This window comes from Buteo buteo, chromosome 12 (assembly GCF_964188355.1).
Source record: "Buteo buteo chromosome 12, bButBut1.hap1.1, whole genome shotgun sequence".
NCBI lineage: Eukaryota > Metazoa > Chordata > Aves > Accipitriformes > Accipitridae > Buteo > Buteo buteo.
The window spans coordinates 722,993-742,562 of NC_134182.1; the positions used below are offsets into that span (position 1 = coordinate 722,993).

Sequence of the window (19,570 nt, forward strand, 5' to 3'; positions counted from 1 at the left end):
GTGGGTCACCCTGTGTGGTCACCAGTCCTGCCAGCAAACCTGCTCCAGCATGGGCTTCCCACGGGGTCCCAGCCTCCTTCGGGCATCCCCCTGCTCCAGCGTGGGGTCCTCCATGGGCTGCGGGTGGAGATCTGCTCCACCGTGGACCGACGTGGGCTGCCGGGGGACAACCTGCCTCACCGTGGTCTTCATCACCATGGGCTGCAGGGGAATCTCTGGAGCACCTCCTCCCTCTCCTTCTTCACCGACCTGGGGGTCTGCAGGGTTGGTTCTCTCACATCTTCTCACTCCTCTCTCTGGCTGCTGTTGCGCAGCAATTTTTCCCCCCTGCTTAAATACGTTCTCCCAGAAGCACTACCGCCATCACCAATGGGCTCGGCCTTGGCCAGCGGCGGGTCCGTCTTGGAGCCGGCCGGCATTGGCCCCATCGGTCACGGGGGAAGCTTCTGGCATCTTCTCACAGAAGTCACCCCAGTAGACCCCCCCGCTGCTAAAACCTTGCCAGGCAAACCCGATACACCCCGACATTTTCATCCCCGCAATTCGATATTGCGCCGCGGCTCGCATGAAAACTTGCGTGAAATCCGCGACGGCAGAAACACGAATTCAGGGAAATGCCTGTTTCTCCTGACGGTGGACTCTGCGCAATCAGCAAAGCGAAGTTGTAAATCCTTAAAAAAAAAAATAAAAAAAAAAATAGCCCAGCCGGGTTGGAAGCACGCAGTCGTCATTGGTGGACTTCGTTAGCAAACGATGCACCCAGCTGATAACGGGAGGGAATAAAACATGGATTTACAGCTGAGAGCAACAGCTGAAAAAGGAAGGCAAAAGGGCCATAAGGTATGCAGTTTAATTTACTCCTTTTTTAAGAAATTTTTGCCTGGCTGCTGCCTATTTCCCTGGTGGTTGAATAGACATTTAGAAATTAAACACCCTTATTTTTAGCATTTGAGTATTTGGGAATCAAAGAATGGAAAATTGAATGTTATGGTTGTTTGGGGTGGGTGCTTAGGGCAATAAAAACTTTCATAATAATAATAACAACAATAATACTTCAGTTTTATCATTTATTAATAATTTTCATGAATTTTAATTATCATTATTATCATTATTATTTCAGTTTTTCCTTCCAAATGAATGTTATTTCTTAGGGCTCCCGGTCAATATTCAGTCAATGTGAATGGGAACTCTAGGGAGGCGGAGCCACTGTATTGTTTAGTGGTTAAAATGATTTTTTTTCCAAAATTCAGCAGTTTTTTGGGGCTGCTTGGGCTTGAGAGGTGAAGAGGTGCATCAGGCTTAAGCTGTTCTTTTTATGTACACAGTTTTCTTCTCTTTTACAAATAACTGTCCTACCCTGTTAAAGTTCTTTTTTTTTTTTTTTTTTTTGGGCAAATTAATATCATTCTTTAGAAAACAGGGAGTTTTGTTTGAAAAAATAAAACTTGCAAAACAAAAATGTGCAGATCGTTTCAGTTTTAGTTCTGGAGTCTCAGTAAAATGGAAAAAAAATAATGTCCATAATTAGAGTCGGATGAAAACGTTGTTTTGTGCAAATTTAAAAGGAGTTTGCAGGGAGGAAAAGAAATCCCTCAGTGCTGAATCGCGACATCAGAGACGTTACCTAATTTATTCTGAATATGAGAGTTATCGCACTTGGCCCTTACAGTAATCTGTGTATGAGGGGGTGTGATTTAAGATTGAAATAATTTCTATACTCTTCCAAAAATGTTATTTTTGGTTTCCTTATACAACGGCGTTCTTTCGGGCGTAGATGGAAAAGAAGAAATTCAGCAAATTGGAAATTATATTCATCGTCCTCTTCTGTTTGGTGGTGGCCGTGGCCTGTGTCCTCATCGGGATTTTAGCAACAAGGGAAACCGTGTCCACAAGCAGCCGTAAGTGCTGATTTCTGCTGCTGAATCAGAAAAAAAGTCCCCGCCTTGAACTTTACGGATCCGTTTGATAAAATAAAATTGTTTTTTATATAAAGAATACAATATAAAAAAATATAATTACATATATATAATAAATTATAAAAATACACATAATATAGAATTTATAATTTATTTATGTAAAACATATTTATATATAAATGTAATAGATATAAATAAATTTTAAAATAATTATTTTATAACCTGCAGAAATTGGACACCGCTCCCAGGATCTGATGGGGATTATTTTAATGCCCGTTATGATCAGGGTCTTCAAAAATGTGGAAAATCACCAACCCCCTCAAAAATGAAAATAAACATTTTTCTTTTGCCCATTGCAGAATTTATTATGGGCTCTTGATGTTACTCCGTTTTTATCATTAACCAATTGTGAACTGGAGTCATGCGCTGATAATAGGGACAACGTCGAGCTGCAGATATCAATGGGATGATGCATAATTAAAGGCAAATTTTATCCCCCCTAAACCTCAGTTTCCTCTTGCTTCATTTTCTAATTGTCAAAAGAGGAGGATTTCAGTATTTTTTTAATTTAAAGCATCACTTAAAAAAAAAAAAAGACGGAGGGAGACACAGCCCTGGTGTACATAGAAAATCCGATAACCGTAACAGTCTGTAATACTTTTACTCTTTTGGTTCATCAGAAATCACTTGTCTTAGAGACACCCCTGTGTTTAAAACCTGGAAAAATGAAGTTTTTCTGTCTTTATCTGCAGCAGTTGCCAGAATTTTGTAAAACAAGCAAGTTAGCGGTGGTCGAAGCTTTTTGGAAGCAATGTTCATGGTTGGAGACTTTCCAGATGATGAGAAATTAGTTGGGAAAATCGTTAAAAGGACATTTAATAATAATACTAACAACAACAACAGTAATAGTAGCAGCAATAGCAGTAACAATAGTAATAATAGCAATCATAATAGCGATAGCGATAGTAATAATAATTTTAGATTATTGACATTAACACCTTCGTTTCTCTGCCTCACAGAATTTTCCCCACACTGCCCGAGTGTGGGAACAGCCGAGCGGATCGACTGCATCCCGGACCAAGTTGCCACCAAGGTCTGAAAACATGAGAAAAAGAAGCAAAAAAATAGGTTTAATAGCCTAGAAAAAAAAAAAATAAGTTTTATAGCCTACCACCTGTGGGATAAATTACTCCCATTTAATAACAAAATAAGTTACCTTGTTTATACCAGGGCAGGTATTTTTAACTATTTTTCAACCAGCAACTGCCTGAATATTTTTTGGTGACGTGCAACCACCGATAGTAACAAATTTAACCAATTTCAGCCCATTACCAAGTTGGATTTTTCTCCTTGCAGGAGCACTTGGAGCAGGGACAAAGTCCATCCTGTTGACTGAAATTCAAGTTGGGAACAAAATTGGGCCAACACTAACCGATTTGGAAATATTTCTGCTTTGCAGAACTGCCTTTTTTTTGGCATGATGTCAGATATTAATGTTTCTAACAGCATATTAAAATACAAATTAGCTCGTCACGATGCATATGATGTTTAGGCTGTAATATTGCAATGTTTTCCAAAGCAAATTGAGTGTCTGTCGCTCTCTTACATTGGTGCCATCTCGATAGTGGAGAATTTAGAAAATGAGGTAAATTATTTCAGTTTTCCAGCAAAACCCACTATCATCATGTCATAAAATAATATTTATTACAATCTGGCCACTAAAACTGTAATTAAAGGTCAAACTGACAGCAAAGTCCTCTTTTCCATGGGAGATGGCACGTAGCGTCGGAGCATTCTTGCGGATCGTTTTAATGTTTAATTAATACCTTGGAGCCACCTGTGTGTACCAAGTGACTAACGTTAAATATTAACTTTTAATTTAATATTAGTATTAAATATTGCTGAATTTGAGAATAAAAACAGAGGAGCAACGCAGCCGTCACATATTGTGGGAAATCTCACCACAGTTGTGCCGAAAATTTGGTTTATTATTTATGTCTTTCTTTAAGTCCCACATTTTGCATCACCCCTAAGATTTAATTGTTTTTTTTTAATAAGGTTCGGTGCAGAACAGAGCAGGGCTGCAAAGTGAACAAGCTGAAAATCCTATTTCCTTCATGAAGAGTTGATTTTGCAGAATTATTGGATTTCTTTCAATAATAATAATGAATAATAAAGGTGATTTTCTGCTGCCTTTTTTACCATTAAGTGGATTTCAGGCTAAAGGCTCGCTGGGAAAATGACAATTAATTTAAATCACATGGAAGCTTGTATAGCTGATAGAAAGCCTTGCTTTCCTCATTCATGCAAAATATATATAAAAAGCCAGCAAACAAGCATGTCTAACTAGAATTACCGAAAATACTTATTTATTAACCGTGCATAGGATGGAGGAGAGTCGGTATTCGTTAACTGCTCACTGCGAACGAGAGCAAAGTTTGACAAGGCAAGAAAACACCCTGAAAAATGACCCCTCATGGCTGGGACACGTGCTCGTGGGAATTTTCTGATAAATTGGTTGATTTCTGTGGGCTTATGTAAAATAATGGTGTGGTCACGCCTTTGCCTTCACCTCCGGGGCAGAGTTCGGGAGTTACCACTTACGCCGCGATAAAATCTCTGCCTGCGTCCACCTTATCTCTAAATAAGCCTGAATTTGGTCTCCGGGGCTCTGTTTCATCTCGGTATCTGTTGGGTGGTTTTTATGGCCCCAAGGGTGGGGCGAGCATTAACGTTTATTTACATAAAGCAATAACTTTTATAATAGTGCAAATAATTTTTCCGGTGGACTCTGCTCCTTTCTTGGTGCTGGACATGAAAGATATAGACTATAAAATATATACACTATAAAAGTTTTTTTAATATATATATGTATTTTTTTATATAAAAAAGTATATATAAATAAATATACTATACTACACATAATATAATATAATACAATACGATACAGTACAAGATGACATAATATATGTTATGTATATATATAACCACCACCCCCAATTTTTCAGGTGGACTCTGCTCCTTTCTCAGTGCTGGGCATGAAAGATATAGACTCTAAAATATATATACTATAGAAAGTTTTTATATATATATATATATATATATAAAAAAAGTGTATATATGAAGTATATAGAAATAAATATACTGTATATAGTATACAACATAACACAATATAACATAACAAAACATAATATTTTATGTATATAGATTTATACAATTATATATAAAAGTATATATAAATAAATAATTTTTGGGGTGGACTCTGCTCCTTTCTCAGTGCTGGACATGAAAGATATTTACTATAAAATATATACACTCTAAGAGGTGTTTATATATATATATATATGTGTGTGTGTGTGTGTATATATACTTGATGCTTCCTGAAAGTACAAAGTCATTAATGGTCATGAACTGTATTTAAAGTCATATTTAATTATTCTTATTTTAATAATTCTATTTAAATAGTCCTTGGTCTAGGAAGAGGAAAGAATAATTGGAAGAGGGTGAAGGACACTTAGAAAATTGGAGAAAGTGAATATTAGCCAATCAGGCTTTGGGGTCACCTCTGATATTGAACAATTTTTTTTTTAATATTTAACCCTAACAGTCATTAAGATGGTTTAAATAGTTGTTAATCTATTTGAATAGATGGTGGAGCTGGGTTTATTTGGGGTGGCTTTATAGGACGTCCGTGCTTGGTCCTGGAGATCTGCAGGTCGGGCTGAGGTCGTTTATGGACGCAGCCCTTGGCTCCCCGTCAAGTTCCCTTGGTATCCCCGCAACACTTTGACCCTGGGAATGACTTATTTCATTAACGACATAAAAAAATAATGTTTAAAGTGATATATGACCCACATCTTACCTTCAGAGGTAGAACTCACTTAAAAAGCGGGTGACTAACTAAATTTCTAATAGCAAAGTGAAGGTGTCCTGGGCTGGAGAGGTTGGTGTCACCACATCAAGATACATGTTTTAAATGATGGATTGTGTTGCTTGGGTTTGTTTTTTGTTGTTGTTCATTAATTAAAAAAAGGTGTTTTTTTTCTCCCTTTGAGCCTGTGCAGAACTCACGTGGACATTTTTGATATTGAGGTTGACATGACCAATGCTGGGTTGGTGACGCATGTGATGCGGCAAAGGGAGATGTCCATGATACATAGAGGAACTCGTGGCTTTGTCTCTATACTCAAATTATTGTTTTTTTCACTATTTTAAAAGCAAAACCAACTTTCACTTTTATACAGTCGTCAGTGCATGACTTCACCCTTCTTGTGGCTGTCGCGGCTCAAACGATTCAATAATTCCTTTAACAGACTCGTGTAACCCATGGCTTTAAGAAAGAACAAATGCCCAGAATCCTCGGGTTTTTTTCAGAACTAATGAGCAATTTTCCACTTTGAATCCCCCAAACAACTTGTCCACGCTCTTTGCCACCAAACAGACCTGAGGGGTCATTCAGGGATGGAGTCGAACCGGTTGCAAATATTATATAGGGTTTTCTGGTGGCTGCATTTTATTATGGGATTTATTTGTATTAAAATCTCCTCTTTTGGACCAGAGGCTCTGCACCCTCCGCGGCTGCTGCTGGAGCCCCCAGAGTGACACCAACGTGCCGTGGTGCTTTTTCTCTTCAAACCATGGCTACAGAGTGGATGGCGGGATGCGAAAAACCCAGGAGGGTAAGCTGGCACCAAACCTCCCAGAATTAGGTGCACGCAGACTTCCATTTCAATATAATTGACCTATTCTAGTCTACTCTATTCTAGTCTACTCTATTCTAGTCTACTCTATTTTACTTTATTAATTTAATTTAATTTCATTTCATCATCATTTAATTTCATATTTGTTTTCATTTCCCCGCCCAAGGGTTTCAAGCTACATTGACACGACTCTCTTCGCCTTCACTTTTTGGGAACGATATCAACACTGTCCTCCTCACGGCGGAGTATCAGACACAAAATCGGTTTCGGTTCAAGGTGAGTTTTTCCACCCTGTTATGGGCAGGATTTTGGCCTGCCTCGTCCGCGAGGGAGATGCTGTGGGGTTATAAAGGCAGATTAATTCTCTTTCTCATCCCATGACTCCCACCAAAATACATCCTTGTACTTCCAAGGAAAAGTTTTGACCAGGAGAGGCTTTTTTGTACCTAGAGGAGCAACGGTTTAACACAGCAGGATTTGTGCGTGAAAAATTGCAAATACCTTTAAAAAGATCAGATTTTATCTTTCTTCTTTTTTCTCCCCCTCTTCATTGGAAAATGATTTTGGGCCAAACACATTTATTCATCTATATCTCATGATTGTTTCGGCAGAAGGCTTTCACTTCCAAAGTGCTTTGCATTTTATGGAAAATTCTGTGTTCAGTGTGTAGTAAATATGCCAAAATACAGGGATTTTGGGGCTGGGCAGGATTTCTGTTTGTTTTTTTTTCATTTGTTTGGGGTTTTAAAAATTTTTTCTTCTTTTTTTCTTTTTTATTTTATTTTCCTTTTTTCTTTTTCTTTTTTCTCTGTTTATATTTTCATTTTCCTTTTCTTTTTCTTTTTTCTTTTTCTTCTTGTTTCTTTTTTATTTTGTTTTTTTTTAAACTTTTGTTCTTTATTCTTTTTTCATCCTTTTTTTTCTTTTTTTTTTCCTTTTTTAAATTTTCTTGGGGCTGGAGGGTGTTTGCCACATGTTTTCCTGCCAGAAATCTGGAAGCCAGACTGAGTTTGGTTCCACCCAGCCAAGGTAGGACATGCAGAAAGACCACAAATGAGGTGCTGAAGAAGAGCTGGGAAATGCCTACAAACACGGTTGCACAGAATTCTGCCTCCTGCGTATTTCCCATGGGAAAAATACCCTCCGATCAAGCAATAATGGGAAATACTCTTGTATCTACCCAAATAAAGAGGCTGAGTAGGTTTGCACAGTCTCAGTTTTGCCATGTATTGACGTTGGCCACTCCTTGTTGTGATGCAGTTTTGACAACGGGTAGGGTTTTTTCGCCAAGTCAAATTTGAATGGTCGTGCTGGAAAGCATTAAAATGAGCCATTAATTTCTAAATTACTTATTTTGTTCTTGGAACTTATTTTTTTCTTTAAACATGCGTAGATCACCGATCCTAAAACACAAAGATTTGAAGTCCCCCATGAACACGTGGGACCTTTCAGTGGTCCAGCAGCCTCCAGCTTAAAATATAAAGTTGATGTCCGGCAAGATCCCTTTGGCATCAAGGTGACCAGAACAAGCAATGGAAAAGTTGTGTGAGTAAATTTTGGGCTTTTTATCCATAAAATTTGATTTTGCTGAAGGTCTGCGTTGCGTTAGGTGTCCCCTGAGACATGCGAGCTGCTGCTTCTCTTCTTTTGATGGATAAGCAGAATGGAAAGACTCTTTCCATGTAAAATTTGGGGGATGAGGAGGTCTATCTCACAGGGTTTAGGTTTTGCCATCTTCTTTTGATGGATAAAGCAATATGGAAGGACACTTTCCATAGAAAGTATCGTGGATGGGGAGGTCTGTCTCCCTGGGGTTTGAGTTTTGCCGTGTTGGCTCTGTGCCCTCTTCTCCCCTTAATCCCAGGGAGAATTGATGGATTGTGCCGTTGATTCATCAATTATGACGAGAAGTCCTTCCCAGCATCACTTTTTTATGATCTATCATGTCTTATTTTTGATGCTTCTCCTGAAGTTCTCAACACCCAAAATCAGGTTGAGCTTCAGGTGTGTGTTTGGAAACTATTTGGTACCAACCAGTGCTAAGCTGGTCCTAGAAAATTGTAAGTAAAATATTCAAAGTGCTCCTATACCGAAGGATTTTAATCTCTTTGTTTTCTAAAAGAACCCCAGACCTAAAGAAAGCAAAGCTGGGCTAAAGCCTTGCACTGGGACCCACTGAAAGGCAGAAGCCTCAGGAATAAATATTTATTAAATCAATTAGAAAGCGATTACTTATCTGACTGCTAGCAGGAGTTGGAGTGCTATCAACTCTTCAAGTTTAGTTACTTAGGATTTACTTTTTTTCCTACTATTTTTTTTTTTGTTTGCTCTCTTAAAAGCCTCTCTAAAGACTGATTTACCATTGGTGAGAGTGTGAAAGATGGAGTGGATGCTCAGGACTGATTCCGTTGGCACATGGAGGGAAGAATAATTTAATTCAATGGGCCCTGTTTGAAACAGTGCTCTAGAAGCTTGCTTAAATTTTTCTTAGGCTTTTATTTATTTTGGGGAAAAAAATAATGTTGCATTTTATGGTTTTAATGAAAACAAATTCACAATTTATATATTATTGTTAAAAACACACAGTATTTTTACTGCAATATGCAACATGACTGGTTTTTGCCAAGTTATGAGATGCATATGACAAAATTAGTAGTGGCACATGATGCAAATGCTTTCTAAAATAACTGCTTGGGTTTTTGGGAGGGGTTTAGTGATACTAATGGATCCAACCTTCAGCATAAAATTCTTTATGCAACATTTCATCATTTTGCCAGGTTTGATACCACCATCGGCCCGCTGCTGTACGCCGAGCAGTTTTTACAACTCTCCATCAAACTCCCTAGCAGCAATATCTACGGGGTGGGTGAGCATGTGCATAAGCAATACCAACACGACATCAATTGGAAAACCTGGCCCATATTCAGCAGGGACCAGGCCCCTTCGGGAGTAAGCATTTATTTTATTACATTTTACTTTTCAGGCAAATTCTTGAATCCAGCCATAGTTGGCACACTAACAATATCCACTGATTTTTCCTTTTTTTCCTTAAAGACTTGCCAAGTGTTGGAAAATGTAAGACACCACTGAATAAAATTCCTGTTGGAATAGCTTTTCCAAAATATTTGGATTGAATTGGTTGGGTTTTGCTGCAAATCAGCTGATGAAAATTAATATTTGACGGGCTTTGATTTTTGCTGGTTTTTCCTGCCCCTGAACTGCTGTGTGCAAAATTCGGTAGATACAGCATATTTCCTTCCGTAGTGTCGTATCTTAGGAAATAATGCACAGTTGCCCTTAGCAGCTGTTGCTTTATAAAGCAAAATAGGTCTGCCAGCAATTATTTTGTTTCGACATTTTCCACCTTTTTTCCAAGGTGAGTTCTAGGGCATCTGGTTTTCAAGAAGTGTAAAAGCATATTTTTCCATCTGCAATGAGATCTTTTATCCTGAATCTGTGAGTTTTTGACGCTATATTGCTCTATCACTGCATCAACTTGCCAAATTTGTGATTTAAAAACCAGTCATTGGTATTTATACTAATTTTTTGCTTATTGCTTTTTCTGACTTGGATTCCTACGCAACATTTATTGGGGGTGCTTTGGGGGAAATAGTCAAATGTTATTGCTGTGCTTATTCATAGATTTCGGGCTTGATGAGCAAAACAAAATGTTTGTAGAGTGTATAAGCGCTTGACAAGTTAATGTTGCAAAAAGCCCCCAATAGAAAACATTAAATTGCTGGTGTATAGTCAACAATCAACACTAGGGAGCAAGAAAAGTAACGTAAATCGTGGCAGAAGCAATAGTAAGAGTATTTCTACACTTGATTGTATATGAGTCTCTAAACCACCTTGGTTATAACTCTAGCATCTCAAACTCCATCTAAAATTGTTTTTCATTATTTGAGATAACAATGATATTAAAGGAGTATTAAACAGAGATTGTTTAATGCAGCACTGATCCTTATGCTGAATTTGGAGTAAGTCCTGAAGTCTTTTGCTGAAATAGGAGTGATGTGAATGGGATTCGGGGAGCAGGTCCATGTTTGCAGTTAGGTAATGGTTTAGAAGAAAAAAACAAAAAAATCTTTCAAAGATTTGAGACATCGCCTATGGTCTGATACATCTATTTTGATTTTTGAACTGTAAACTGGAATTTGCCTCACTATCAACAAAACTTATTGCAGAAAAGGTCTCCTTTATTTTCTTTCCATCCCTAGTAGAGATGCAATTTATAATCTTCATCTCTTAAATAATGGCTATGTGGAATTTCTTATCCAAACAGCTCAAATTTGGGGTAGATTTCCCCAAATTTGTGCTTTCAACAGATTTTAAGCAACTTAGACATTCCCATAAAAAGGAGAAATAAAAAAAATTAGGTTAGCGTCGGTGATTTTGACAAGTTTAACCTCACATGTGATATATTTTTGAGATACCACAGGGTGCATATAGTTACTGGTTTTTTTTAATCGGCTTTTCTATTTTCCTTAAGAACATGGATAACTTATACGGCGTTCAGACTTTCTTCTTGTGTTTGGAAGACAACACCGGAGCCTCTCTTGGTGTTTTCTTGATGAATAGCAATGCCATGGGTAAGGGTGTCTTCTCCATAAGTATTGCAAAAAAAAGAAATTATTTATTATTATTAATTATAATAATTATTAGTTATTATTTAAATGATGTGCAAGCCAACAGGTAAGAATGCCTTCTCCACGGCTCTAAGGATTGCAAAGTACACACACACACACACACACACACACACATATATATATATTTATAAAAAAATCTGCAGGGCTATTGCACTGCAACCCTGCTGAGTTGATGTAGATTTTTTTAAAGAATACAGTCACATGTTAAGTTTTGATGAAAGTTGTCTTAAAATCTGTGACTGCAGCCATTTTTTCAAATTTACTCGTGTTTCCTATATGAACAGCATTAAGGTTGTGTTGCAAGACCAGTGTCACACACCTTGTGTGCATTTTTGCTCACGTTCAGCGATGTTTCAGTACAAGATATGAAAATCTGAGTCTAAATTTATACTGAGCAGCACTTGTGAATATATGCCCTTAATTTCCCTTAAATAAGTGTGTATGTATTTGGATGCTTACAAAACATTCAAGTGTCTTGAGACTGAAAATATAATGAGAAGAAGTTGTGCCATTGGCTTTCTCTTCTCTTTCTGGACTGTAAATATGGACATTTTTAGGAAACAAAAAAGAGCTGGAAACTTTCCACCTGCCTTGCAAGCTCCAGTAATGGTTTTGGTTTGAATATGTTTGTTTTATATTTTCTCCTAAACAATTTTTATATCCTTTGTATCAGCATCCCAGTTATTTGAGATTTAGGTAATACCCCAAATTGATTTTGTGTGTTTTTTGCTCGCAGAGTTTGCTGTGCAGCCGGCGCCGGCTGTCACTTACAGAACAATTGGGGGAATTCTTGATTTTTACGTCTTCTTGGGAGACAGCCCTGAGCAAGTGGTGCAGGAGTACGTGAAGGTACGTCGGCGAACCCCAGCCCAAAGGTAGTGGATCCTCCATCCTTGGAGACACTCAAAGCATGACTGAGGACAGCCCTGGGCAAATGGCTCTTGCTCGTTCTGCTTTGACCACGGGTGATCTTTGAGTAGATGATCTCCAACCTCCATCATCCCATGGTTTATCTTGAGAAATTAGGTGTTGAACATTTTTTAAACTTTTTTTAAGTTTTCTTTTCTCCCCCTCTATTTCCCTGACTCTTCACTATTTTATTAATCCAGAATTATAACTCAACGTTGCCCCTAACCTGTGTGATTTTAAGAGAGCATGATTTTATGGTAGCAAAGTATCTGTACCTCTATGTATCTATTAACGTATCTATGACAAGTAATTCCCATTTGTATTTTGGGGGGCCAAATCAGGGTTTCAATAACTTCTTAAAGAAAGGATACGTAGGTCTTTAAACACCATTAAGTTTAGTTCCTTAGTAACTTAAATCTTTAAATTTGCACTAATTTTTTTCTTTTCTTCTCTTCCCGTCTTCTTCCCGTCTTCTTCCCGTCTTCTTCCCGTCTTCTTCCCGTCTTCTTCCCGTCTCTTCATGCAGTTTCCCTTATTTCTATACAGTTTCGCCTTACTTAGATCATCACAGTTTTTATAGGTTCGTTCTGCAGCTTTTCTTTACCTTGCCTCTCCTTGGTAATTCTGCTCCTCAGGTCAGGGGTATTGACATTGTGGTATTCCCTAAAGTCATCGTTCAAGTATAACAGCTGCTGTATAACTACATGATCAAAAAAATATTATTAAAACTAAGAGCTTACGCTTTTTTGGGAAGGCAGCAAATAAATGGATGCAATGCCAGAAAACAGAATGAGGTGGCAATTTTATAGCATATAAATATGATATGATATACATATCTAACTTGATTGATAGCAATGGATACATCATTCTTCACATCATTCATATTTGGGGTTTTTTTGGGGAGGGGAAGAGCACAGAAAAGTATAGCAGCTGCAGGTGATTGCGTAAAATGCACTTCATCGTACTTGAGTTGAATCTCTGATTTGAGAGATAACTGGAGAATTTAGCGAATCAGACCCAAAGAGAGGAGACCGACGGCGCTCGTTATACTTGGTTTTAATTTCCAGTTCATAGGGTTGCCGGCGTTGCCCTCCTATTGGACTCTGGGATTTCACCTCAGCCGCTACGATTATGGGTCTCTTGACGAGGTGAAGGCTGTTGTGGAGCGAAACAGAGCAATCGGGCTCCCTTACGTGAGTAAAAATGTGATTCCCCCTGCCCCCCCCCTCTTTTCAGCTACATCCGTTTTCATTGGCTGCACAGTTTTCTATATAAAATGCCAAATGGTTTTAAATGTCATTCACTCCTTTTTTTGGTGGAAGCAATTTTTCGGTTTAAAGTTTTCAACTTGGTGTATTTATTTCCACATTACGCACATTTCTTTGGCCTAACCTGTGAACCGCTGAGGTCAACCCCAGTACACAGATTCACTTTAAGCTCTCAGAAGCCCTGAAAAATTAAAAAGCATCAGGAGCTATTTTTTTTCCTCAGTTTAGTGATGTGTAGCTGTTAAAAAACTACTTTAGGTCCCAAAATCCAGTTGCTTTTCTGGGAATTTTAATCAAAATGCAGCACGTTGAGAAGATGCACCATAGCCGGGACCCTTCGGCATCCCGTCTAACGTCCCATCTTCTCCCAGGATGTTCAGTACACGGATATCGACTACATGGAAGCGAGGAAAGATTTTACTTACGACAAAGTGAACTTCAAAGACCTCCCCAGTTTTCAAACTTATATGCATGACTATGGGCAAAAATACATTATCATACTGGTAAGTATTTAGCTATTTATTTTTCTGTTTTATAATAAAATAATATCATTATCAGAATATGTTATATATATATTTTTTAAATATATATGTTGTTTCATGAGACTTTTTTCTATGTAGCTACTGGGCTCTACATAATCGGTGTAGAGAACCAATAATCAGTGTAGAGAACCATTATATATATATATAATTGATATAATATACACTATATGTACATTATGTATATTTTATATATGTTATGTATTTTTTATATATGTGTATATATATGTATTTCTATATATGTTGTTACAGGAGACATCTTTGTGGTTGCTGGGCTCTACATAATTGATGGAGACAATCAGTAATTGGTGGAAAGAACCATTATATATAAATATATTTATATATAAAAATATATACATTATATATATGTATATATTTTATATACCTTATATATATGTAATTTTTATTATTTTATTATATATGTTGTTATACAAGACACCTTTCCGTGTAGCTGTTGGGGTCTATGTAATCAGTGGAGAGAATTGTTGTATATATGTAACAGTTACATATGTACATAAAAATAATAATTAAAAAAAAATATATATGTTGTTACACGAGACATCTTTACGTATAGTTGCTGGGCTTTACATAATCGGTGGAGAGAAGGGTTTTCTTTTGTGTGGTTTTCCACTTTTTTAGGATCCTGCTATTAGCACAGAGGCTCTCGCTGACGGTTTTCCTTACCAAGCCTATGAGAGGGGACAAAGCAAGAAAGTTTGGGTTAACAAGTCAGACGGAGTAACACCGTTAATTGGAGAGGTAATAAAACCCTTATGAAGTCAGAGCCCAAATCCCGTTTAGTTTGGGCCAGGGTAATCTTCCATTTTTCTGCAATTCTCAATATTTTGTAATATTTCCTGCTTCTTTATGTTTGGTTTTTTTACATTTTGATTTTTCAGAAGGAAAAGCAAGCGATTTTGAAGGGTTGGGAGACACAGGCACCCAGCATCTGTTTATTTTCAATAGTTCTGAGAGCAATTCCCCCTTTATTGCTTTGAAAATTTCTTTATAATAGGTTTAGAAATGCAGCTGCTTATTGTAAAACTTGCATAACTTAAAAATAATTTTGACTTTAAAAGTGACTTTGGAGTTTAGAACTCAGAATTGAACAAAGCCACTTTCTGTGTGTAAAATTAATAAAAATATCTTTAATATTAATTAATAATGGTAATTCATATTAATAATGGTACATAGTATTAATTAATAATGATAATTCACTCTTGCAATTTACAGCTCAAAAACCTTCTCCCGATCACTATATCAATGCTGTCTTGCAGAACTAATAATCCTGAGGTTTTATATCCAAATGGTTCTCCGAGAGCGCATTTCACAGAAATCTGAAGGAAATCTGAGCATTTTAATCTTTCTGCGAGGTCATCAAGAGTTTAATTTAATTATTTCCCTTTTTTTACTGTAGGTGTGGCCAGGAAGAACCGTCTTCCCAGACTTCACCAACCCCAACTGCACCAGCTGGTGGGTGGAGGAATGCAAAACATTTTACAGCCTAGTGCCCTACGACGGGATCTGGATCGTAAGTAAATCCCGAAATTTTCACATTTTACAAAAATCGGCTAATGGCAAGTCAGGTTTTAGTCTGCATTGACTCGAAGGAAGATTTACTGAGAAAAACCTGAAATCCACGTGGGATTTGTATCTTTTCTGTAGCGTTGAATGCACTTGGGTGAAATCCTTGTTTTTCTGGTGTCGGAGGGATTTTGTTAGAAATTGCATTTATCCAATGCGTTGGATACGTGCTTCTTTCAGTAGAGGTGTATTTAAGGTAATTTAATTTATCCAAGAACTGACTGTGACCAGGATCATAATTACTACACTAGCTTTTTTTTTAATATATGGTACCTTTGGGGAGAAATTATTTTCCCTCTAGCGAAAAGATGAACACTCTGTAGGATTTTGGGTTTTAACCCAGGAAAGTAATTTTTCTCAGGCCAGAACAAATAATCTTTGTTTATAATGCAGGATTTGGGAAGAGTTATAGTAATTTATTCCTCTAGTTTGGGTGGAGTACCACCATCGCCACTTAAAATCATCTTTTTGACACTCAGAAAGATGTATTTTTATTTTTTTTTCCTTGGATTATTTTGTAAATCAATGTCCTGGTTGCTGGATGAGGAGTTCAGCAGCTTATGAATATTATTCCTTATATCTTTCTTGCACCCTCAAGTCCATAGTTGCCGCAAGTGGGTTTGTGACAGTATATTTGGCTGAAAGCTGAAGATATATTGCTGTCACGAATAAACGTTATAGCTGCCATTTGAAAACCAAATTTGCGATTTTTCAGGATATGAATGAAGTAGCCAACTTTGTTCAAGGCTCAAGTACCGGCTGTGAGCAGAACTACTTAAACTATCCTCCTTTCACACCCCGTAAGTCCGTGTCTTTAGCTGTAGAGTGGGAAAAAAATAAATCAAAATGTTTGTAAATTACTGTCCTATCAGATAAAAGGTTTAAATTCTTTATCAAGTCAGAAATTTGGTCATTGCTGGTACACAGTCAGATCAAATTATTCAGAAATTTGGGGTGTAGTTTTTTGGTGAGTCCTTCCTTGCATGCGAAATCCACCTTAAAGCTGGATTTAAATTTATTCAATTGAAAAACTGAAATAGCATCAGGTTACTAAATCCCACCCTGTTAGCAAAGCTGCATTTGCACATGGCTGAGCAGCAGTCAGGGAATTATTTTGCTATTTCTACATTGATTGCTGTGAGATATGGGGATTTTGAAGACAGAAATAGTCTTTGTTAAAGGAAAGATGATGAATAAACCTGGAAACCCGTAGTAACGTGGTATGACGCAGGGAAGCACTTACCGCTTTGGCCTTGGAGTACTGGGGTTAATGCAAACGCCAAACTGAGAAAATGGCCAAAATTTCATGAATGTGCATGAAGGAAAAGAATAGAAATATTGGGTTTTTTCCTTTAATTAAGTTGATTAAATTTAATTTTAAAAAAAATTTAATTAAATCAATTAAAATGCACCTCCGAACCATTTTCCTGCAGATATTGTTGATAGACTCCTGTATTCCAAGACGCTCTGTATGGATGCAGTGCAGAAGTGGGGACGACAATATGACGTTCACAACCTTTATGGATATTCTATGACTCTCTCAACGCAACGGTGAGGAATCCTCCTTAGTATCTTTACCAAAAAGGGCAGAGTAGAGCGTATGGCCTCTATTTAGAGAAGCAGCAATTTCGTTCCCCAGGGAACCTGATCTGGGGATTGATGTCAGTCTTCCCACAAAGGGCTGAACCCTGGGCATTCAAAATCACCTTTATTAAATTGGAATGGAATTCTGAATCGAAATTCAACGTCCTAGTGTTGGATTTCAGCGATGCCACTATGCGTAAAGGAAGCTGAAAGGAGACCTGAGCTTTATTATTTGGAGTTCAAATACGACAAAGGATGGCAAGCAAAAACTTACAGAAAGATTCTTTAAGGTGAAAAAAAAAATTATTAATTTAGTTAATAGACACCTGGTTAAACTTAAGGGAGTCTGTGTCCTTAGCTTATTTATCATTGTGAATGAATAAATGAAAATTAATAGAAACTTTCCTTATTACAAATCTACTCATCCCCACAACTTTTTTTTTTTTTTTTTTTTTCCCTAATTCCAACCCTTTTTTTACTTTCAGAGCCATTGAAAGTTTGTTTCCTGGAAAACGAAGCTTTCTTCTTTCAAGGTCTACTTTTGCAGGATCAGGAAAGTATGCCGGACACTGGCTGGGAGATAATGCAGCAACGTGGGACCACATAAAATGGGCGATACCTGGAATGCTGGAATTTGGCCTCTTTGGAATCCCTTATGTATGAAACCAGTCATTTATGGTACCTTTTCAAAACAAACGTGTATCCATGATACCTGATCAAGCCTGATATGTATAAGCCCATCTGAATAATAATAATAATAATAATAATTTATATAAATAAACATGTATATATAAATAATTATATAAAATATACAAAAATATTTATAAATAAATCTAGGAATAAATTATATACATTCATATAAAGCAAAATATAACATAATAAATTAATGCCCTACAATAAATTTTAATCCCCTTCTAAATTAATGCCTTTAGGAGTCTGGTTTAAACATTTTTTTTTTTTCCCCCAGGAATAATTAATCTTAGCTTTAGGCCATTTCCCTCTATTGTTTATTGAGTATGTGGGTATATGGCTATCAAATATAGCATTTTATATGTTTCCAGCCCCCTGATGCCTCTACTATTTGTCATTCAGTAGTGATTGATGTGAAGCTCTTTAAATGCAATAGGAACACCCACTTATTAATGAAATGCCCGCTTTCCTTTTCAGGCTTTGAATTTCTTTGACTTTTGGACTGTTATGCTAGTATATGCATATTAGCACCAAAGAAGAAGATAAATCTCTGGGAGAAAGAGACCAACGAGCAGTGTTAGCTTGTAGTCAGTTTGATTTTCTGTACTACCTATATTTGAATTATTCTGTGTGTGTAGATGCTGGGCTGTAAAATTAATTGCAGAATTCTGATGTTACTGAAAATCCTGTATTTACCTGGGTACTTCTGCTGCAAAAACTCTTAGAAACTTCAGAAATTCTGTGGTTCAACCAGAGGAGAATACAATGGGCAAATTTAGGTATGGATGAGAGATTTGGAAGGGTTTATGTAGAAATAATATTGAATGACTGTATTACCCTCATTAGCAATTAAGGATGAATTGAAAAAAGATCTCTGCAACTTGGTCCTTGGAGTTTCTTTGGTAGAGATTGGAGGCGCAGTATGCCATACAGACAATGCGTTCTGGTTTTATTTTAAGGTCGGAGCAGATATTTGTGGTTTCTTCGAAGATGTCACAGAAGAACTTTGCAGACGATGGATGCAAGTCGGAGCGTTTTACCCATTTTCCAGGAATCACAATACTGAAAAATGCATAGTAAGTGGTATATCCTGCTACAAAAACTTGTTTTGTGGTACGCATTTCTATTCTGATAATTAAATTAAATTCTGATAATTAAATTTATGTCACTGATCATTAAATAGCCAACTGGTTCGAAATTGGTACAACCTTACGCTTTGGGAAATCCTCCCTCCAAAAGATTTAGCTTTGTAGGCACCAGAGAATGCATTTGGCATCATTTCTTTTTCTGAAATCATCATCTGACATCATCCTTGGTCCCCATTGGTGGTGTCTACAATGAGGAGCAAACGCTTGCTGCTCTCTGTCCTACCACCCTGAATTTTGGCTGCACCCCTCAGTCGTACCCTCAACCCTCTGTGCAACAGCGATCATAATAATATATCTATTTTCAGCCCCAGGATCCAGCTGCCTTTGGAGCTGATTCAGTTTTGGTGAAATCCTCAAAGCACTACTTGAATATTCGCTATACATTGCTGCCCTACCTATATACGCTCTTCTACAAAGCTCATACCCAAGGAGACACGGTGGCACGGCCGGTTCTCCACGAGTAAGTTGACCTTCACAATACTAGAATAAAATAATTCGGACAGGTCAGACGCTGTTGGGAATTCGCTAAAACCATCCGTAGTTTGTGGAGGATGCTGCCCACCATCATATGTACAGATGTCTA

General features: G+C 37.3%; 1 protein-coding gene across 1 annotated transcript in view; it reads left to right on the plus strand.

Moving 5' to 3' along the window:
• The first annotated feature begins 1,774 nt into the window (after window positions 1-1,774).
• Window positions 1,775-19,570, plus strand: part of LOC142037533 (maltase-glucoamylase-like) — a 44,206-nt gene continuing 26,410 nt past the window's right edge. The window contains exons 1-17 of the mRNA XM_075041991.1: window positions 1,775-1,898; window positions 2,936-3,009; window positions 6,475-6,595; window positions 6,783-6,892; window positions 8,010-8,161; window positions 9,394-9,565; window positions 11,109-11,208; window positions 12,002-12,114; window positions 13,242-13,367; window positions 13,814-13,945; window positions 14,621-14,740; window positions 15,399-15,512; window positions 16,281-16,365; window positions 16,999-17,116; window positions 17,635-17,806; window positions 18,799-18,915; window positions 19,293-19,447. Of these exons, the coding sequence (XP_074898092.1) occupies window positions 1,775-1,898; window positions 2,936-3,009; window positions 6,475-6,595; window positions 6,783-6,892; window positions 8,010-8,161; window positions 9,394-9,565; window positions 11,109-11,208; window positions 12,002-12,114; window positions 13,242-13,367; window positions 13,814-13,945; window positions 14,621-14,740; window positions 15,399-15,512; window positions 16,281-16,365; window positions 16,999-17,116; window positions 17,635-17,806; window positions 18,799-18,915; window positions 19,293-19,447 (2,105 nt within the window). The remainder of the gene's footprint in view (window positions 1,899-2,935; window positions 3,010-6,474; window positions 6,596-6,782; window positions 6,893-8,009; window positions 8,162-9,393; window positions 9,566-11,108; window positions 11,209-12,001; window positions 12,115-13,241; window positions 13,368-13,813; window positions 13,946-14,620; window positions 14,741-15,398; window positions 15,513-16,280; window positions 16,366-16,998; window positions 17,117-17,634; window positions 17,807-18,798; window positions 18,916-19,292; window positions 19,448-19,570) is intronic.